General features: G+C 46.1%; 1 protein-coding gene across 1 annotated transcript in view; it reads left to right on the forward strand.

Moving 5' to 3' along the window:
- Positions 1-3,288, forward strand: part of LOC119302684 (protein MCM10 homolog) — a 4,046-nt gene extending 758 nt beyond the window's left edge. The window contains exons 2-9 of the mRNA XM_037579729.1: positions 49-286; positions 392-516; positions 1,463-1,496; positions 1,583-1,632; positions 1,735-1,869; positions 2,154-2,218; positions 2,444-2,546; positions 2,634-3,288. Coding sequence (XP_037435626.1) covers positions 49-286; positions 392-516; positions 1,463-1,496; positions 1,583-1,632; positions 1,735-1,869; positions 2,154-2,218; positions 2,444-2,546; positions 2,634-2,796 — 913 coding nt within the window. The 3' untranslated portion in view covers positions 2,797-3,288. The remainder of the gene's footprint in view (positions 1-48; positions 287-391; positions 517-1,462; positions 1,497-1,582; positions 1,633-1,734; positions 1,870-2,153; positions 2,219-2,443; positions 2,547-2,633) is intronic.
- The last annotated feature ends 3,083 nt before the right edge of the window (positions 3,289-6,371 follow it).

Raw genomic sequence — 6,371 nt, forward strand, 5'->3', positions numbered from 1 at the left:
GTAGAAATGGACATTTGTACTCGGGAACTCATCGATTTGAGGGGGCAGGAGCCTGGCCGGTGGGGACTTCTTCTCCGGCTGCTGGGTGACCGCCGGCGTGGTGCTGGACAAGGGCACGAAGCGGGTGAGCGCGCAGGGGAAGGACTACAGCATCTGGAAGATGGGCGCGCTGGACGACTCCGAGGTGTCGGTGTTCCTCTTCGGGGACGCCCACACCCACTACTCCGGCGGCGCCGTCGGCGACGTCTTCGCGCTGTTCAACGGCAACGTCCGCATGGACAAGGGGGTACTATGCTTGCTCACATTTTTCTTTCCTGTCTTGGCTGGATCAACTGATGCCTTGAGGGTGTATGCTGAATTGATTCATTGTTGGTGGACGATCTTCTTGCAGGGGCAAGGGTTCTCGGTGAGCGTTGGCTCGGTGGGGCAGATGATGAAGATGGGCGTCTCGGCGGATTTCAGCATCTGCAAAGGGACGAGGAAAGATGGGATGGCCTGCACCATGGCCACAAACAAGTATGTACTTCTTCCTGAATGATGAGATTGTCTCTGAAAAACTGTCGTTGCACACTGCCAATAATAAGATCCAGGAAGATGTAAAACTAGAAACTACCGAGTACTGTCTGTACTTGGACACTGAGGAAATCCTGCGGTCATCTCCTCTGAGATATTAACACTTGTCTGGAGTGCGATATGTGCTAAGACCGAAAAAAAGAAATGAAGCCCATTTAGACACACCGTTGCCTCCTATGGACTGATGCTCAGACCCTGGTCAAGGTGTGAGGGTCATGGCAGCCATATCATAGATTAGTGGTGTGCACATTGTCTCTGAAAAACTGTAGTTGCACATTGCCAATAAGATCCAGGAATATGTAGAAATTAGAAACTACTGAATACTGACTCTACTTGAACACTCAGGAAATTCTGTGGTCATCTCCTCTGAGATATTAACACTTATCTGGAGTGTGATATGTGCTGAGACTGAAAAAAAAATGAAGCCCATTTTGACACTGTTGCCTCCTACGGACTAATGCTCTGACCCTGGTCAAGGTGTGAGGTTCATGGAAACCATATCATAGATTAGCGGTATGCACATTGTCTTTCTGGTTGATGACCATGATCAATTCGCGCCAATCAAGGGTTCAGCAGGTTATTTGTATGGATTTTCCGATATGATTATCTAAGACTTGAATTGTGACTTGGTAATTAGGTTTAGCCTTGAAATAACCAGATTATTCAACCTCAGTCGCATTGTTGTTGTTGTTCTTGCATGATGAGTGTTGCTTTTTTTATATGAAATTTTCAACAGTGGAAGCAAATTGTAATCGAATTCACATGGTGCTATGCTTTTTTGGAGAGCCAATTTCACAGCATTTCATTTACATTATGGCTAGGCCAAAAGAGCAGATGTGGTTTAGATAAATGCTGTTTCTGACCCTGAACATGGCCTGTTCCTTTTCAGGCGTAAGGGACCATACTGCAAATATCATTCATCGGTAGGAGATATTAATAACTCCCTATTTTGCATCTGAGGCAGATAGGCATGCAATGTTGATTAATTATGTGTGTTTCCTATTGGCAGAGCACATCATCACAGAAGTACTCTACTGGCAGAGTGGAGCTTAAGGGTGGGTAAGTGAATCCCAAAAAGAACAATCATAGCTTCTCCTGTGTTCCCGAATGGTTCCTCATCCACCATTCCACATGATTCTTTACATTTTTTTTATTCTTCAGAAACTTCCAGTTTGCTTCCAAACTTCGTTCCAATGGAATTTACATGGTCAAGCCTCCCTCAGAACGATCCGATCCGAGAAATCCATCACGACCACTGAAAGTAATGTCGGTCGATGGTTTAAAAAGGGCTTTAAGGTATTTGAAGTACTTACATTTGTTCACCTTTTCAGTTTATATCCTCCGATGAACATAAACTTCTATACCGTGAACAAAATGATGGCGTGGACTGTGAAATAAGCAAATAATAGTGTTAGTTAGTTCTGTATACCATTGTACTGTCCAAATGTGAGGTCAAAAGGATCCTCTGGCATATGTTGACAGACTAATGACTGAAAGTGTATCAGCCCTTGTTATAGCATGAAGTGAAGGTGCTTGTCATGCTAAACTGTTTATTTCCTAATTTTGACTCTGTCTTGCAGTAATGCGGATAAAGTGACCACTAAGAACAACTCTCAGGGTATAAGGTTCCTCTCCCATGTCACAGGTAAAAAACACATTCCCACATTTCATTTGTTGCTGTAGTAGTTTGATGCAAGTTTCACCTACACACTGCGACTGCCTTAGATCAACTTTAATAAATGGCTGTGTGCGTCACATTGATGCAGAGGCCGGGGGTTCCAACCTCCCTTTCGAAAAAAAAAACTACACACTGCAAAATTTGCCGCTGTCACCTCGCAATGGCAACTGATCTACCTTCTGCATTGACCAGGCGGCACGGAACCGAATCTCGTGAGCAACAGTACTTCGACAGTTGTACAGAAGCCGATGTCGACCTGGAGCACCCTCTCGGAGAAGCTGAGCTCAGGCAGAAGGTGAGCCGCAGCATGCCCCTGGGTTTGTAGCCTTCACCGCTCCATGGAGCAATTCTTTTCAACCGAACGACCTTGATTTACGTGCAGGCCGGCATCTTCTGGCGCCAAGGTAGGAGCGCCCAAACTGGGCTCGCAGAAGCAGGAACAAGAAGCCAAGAGGAGAAAGGTGAACAACCCTTCGGGGAACACAATCGAGTTGGACCTAGGCAGCTCGGACGACGACGAGATCAACATAGTGCTGCGGCGTTGATGGCTGGGCTAGCTCCATGGTCAAGCGGCTCGCTGCTTTCTTTTCCAGAGGTTGTATATGTAGAATATCAGAAGGAGCACACATGGGAAGATAGGTCAACAGGATTGTGGCCGCCCTTCCACAGTCGAGGCTGATTCCTTCTTTTAAGAATCGGGAATCTGAAATACCAGGGAGAATGTTTTCTGTTGCCTGTATTTCAATCTGGGACGAGATTTTGAGATTCATTCAGCTTTAGTTCGTAGTGCCTTGTGTGACATTGTCAAAAGGCTGACGAACGAACGCTGAGATAGCCAAAGGCTTTAGTTACTACTAGTACATTTCATTTCTGAAAGAGTCATTATTGCTGTATGTACTAAAAGTGTGGCAAACTTCATTACAGTACTAGGCGCGATGCCAAAGCCATAGCAATTCAGCGTGTAACGGTTTTGCTAAAGCACATCTAGATGTGCCCTAAGTATTGTACATATAAATTCTATGCCATTGATTCTACGTGAAGATTCGTGCAAGAATTTTCATTAGTCTTTTTTTTCTAGTTTGATTGAGTCATTTAGATGTGCAATAATTAAAGCACACTTAGATGTGCCCTAGACAGACCTGCGTGTAAAAGGCAGGCAGCAGAGTTGCAGATTTAATTTAGAAATGCGCCCTCACAATGAAAAAGAAGTATTGCAGAAACACTCTAAACTTTGCGACATCTTTACTGAGGATGAGAAACCAACATCAACATACATGTGCTGTGGCACATCAATGATGGATCATACGATGACACCTAAAGAATGTATGCATGACTTGAATTACTTCGTTTACTTTTTCAGTGTTTGAGGTAATCGAAAAGGTCTGTTTAGGACACATCTAGATGTGACATAATTATATCACATCTAATCTTGTGTTCACTATATTTGTGGTCTATTTTATTTTTGTCATAAATTTAGATGTGACATCCTTAGAAACCGTCTAGATACGAATTAAACAAACTGTAACCGAAATATGTGCGTGACGGCTACTACGAATCAACCGCCGCCTAGCCAGCCGTCTGATGTGGTCCTGGTGGCCGTTGGATCACAACAACACAGCCCCACCCTTACTTCTTCCTCCTCTGATCCCATTCCACCAGAGCAACGCAGCACCCGCTGTGGCACAGGCATCCTGTGACCTCGCGGCACCAGAGCCGTCGATGAGTGCTGCAACGCAACTCCAAGAGCCGTCGGTGACCGCTGCATCACGAGCGGCGCTTCTGGAGCACCGGCGTGCTGCTCCATGGCAACACCAAGCGCAGCAAAAATAATACCAACGCAACACCGACGACGCCTTCGGCGAAACTTCATTCAGCTCCGATGATGCTCCATTGCAACCTCATGCGGCGCTCCATTGCAACTCTGATGACGTGACAAAAGCTCCAACACAACACCAATGGCGAGCAACCCAACTTCTTCCTGCGTGCTGCAACGCAACACCGGCAGCAAGCGGCGCCCGCCTCCGGCCTTCACGCTGCGTTGCAACACCGGCGGCGAGCAACACCGCACCTCGGCCTTTGTGCTGCGTTGTAACACCTGCGGTGGTGCCCGATCACAATGTTGCCTCCCTGGCTCGCCGCAGCTCCCACCGCCCTTGCAGCAGCGTCCACCGGCCAGCCATGGAGGAAGCACATCTCCTCTCCCCACCATAGCTTGGGGAAGGCCAGGCCATCGACTTAGGTAGGAGCACTTGGGACACATCCATGGTGGTTACTACAAGAGAGGAGAGGAATTGGAGAAATCATTGGAGGTGCGGTCTGACGGAGGAAAAGGAATCAGAGGGACGGGGATTCAGGGAAGACGATGGGTGGTCGACGGGAAGAGATAAGGTTGTGGAAGAAGGGGCTCAGCGGTGTGTGGGGGCCATGCGAGGCGGTTAATGCACTGGGTGTTATCATCCAGTAGATTTCAAGCATTTCTCTATGTGCATACATGTATAATTAACATGTGCCCTTGCAAAACAGAACAATACCGAAAGAAACGGTCTTACTAAATCTCAGTTGACCGAGACATTGTCGATCTTATATTTATGAGACCTTATATTAAGATTCATGTAAAATTATATTTTTAGGTCTTTCTTTTTTATATGTTATGTCCACTTTAGTGAGAGAATGCCACACCCGAAAACAAAATGCTGATCTATGAAAGCGACTTGATGGTCATCGCAAAATAAATAAATACATAAGAGCAACTTCAATGGGCGACCTATTTCGTTCGCCGCCGTCCATTTGAGTCGGTGCGGACACAAAAGGCGCTCAAACGCGCCGACCCAAACGGATGCGCGTCCGCTTTTCGTCCGCGGGCGACCCATTCCCGGCCCATTTTTGAGCCGGATTTGCATCGGCACGGACACGCGACGGATGCGCGCACGCTCGCCTTCTCCTCTCCCCGGGCCCGCTGGTCAGTGACACATTGACCTTGAAGGAAATATGCCCTAGAGGCAATAATAAAGTTATTATTTATTTCCTTATTCCATGATAAATGTTTATTATTCATGCTAGAATTGTATTAACCGGAAACATAATACATGTGTGAATACATAGACAAACAGAGTGTCACTAGTATGCCTCTACTTGACTAGCTCGTTGATCAAAGATGGTTATGTTTCCTAACCATAGACATGAGTTGTCATTTGATAAACGGGATCACATCATTAGGAGAATGATGTGATTGACTTTACCCATTCCGTTAGCTTAGCACTTGATCGTTTTAGTTTACTGTTATTGCTTTCTTCATGACTTATACATGTTCCTATGACTATGAGATTATGCAACTCTCGATTACCGGAGGAACACTTTGTGTGCTACCAAACGTCACAACGTAACTGAGTGATTATAAAGGTGCTCTACAGGTGTCTCCGATGGTACTTGTTGAGTTGGCATAAATTGAGATTAAGATTTGTCACTTCGATTGTCGGAGAGGTATCTCTGGGCCCTCTCGGTAATGCACATCACTATAAGCCTTGCAAGCAATGCAACTAATGAGTTAGTTGCGGGATGATGCATTACAGAACGAGTAAAGGGACTTGTCGGTAACGAGATTGAGCTAGGTATTGATATACAAACGATCGAATCTCGGGCAAGTAACATACCGATGACAAAGGGAACAACGTATGTTGTTATGCGGTCCGACCGATAAAGATCTACGTAGAATATGTAGGAGCCAATATGAGCATCCATGTTTCGCTATTGGTTATTAACCGGAGACGTGTCTCGGTCATGTCTACATAGTTCTCAAAACCCGTAGGGTCCGCACGCTTAACGTTCGGTGATGATCGATAATATGAGTTTATATCTTTTGATGTACCGAAGGTAGTTCAGAGTCCCGGATGAGATCGGGGACATGACGAGGAGTCTCAAAATGGCCGAGACGTAAATATCGATATATTGGACGACTATATTTGGACATCGGAAAGGTTCCGAGTGATTCGGGTATTTTTTGGAGTACCAGAGAGTTACGGGAATTCACCGGGGAGTATATGGGCCTTATTGGGCTTTAGGGGAAAGAGTGAGGGGAGGCTGCGCCCCCCAAGGCTTAGTCCGAATTGGACTAAGGGAAGGG

The sequence above is a fragment of the Triticum dicoccoides genome, chromosome 5A (genome assembly GCF_002162155.2).
Source record: "Triticum dicoccoides isolate Atlit2015 ecotype Zavitan chromosome 5A, WEW_v2.0, whole genome shotgun sequence".
NCBI lineage: Eukaryota > Viridiplantae > Streptophyta > Magnoliopsida > Poales > Poaceae > Triticum > Triticum dicoccoides.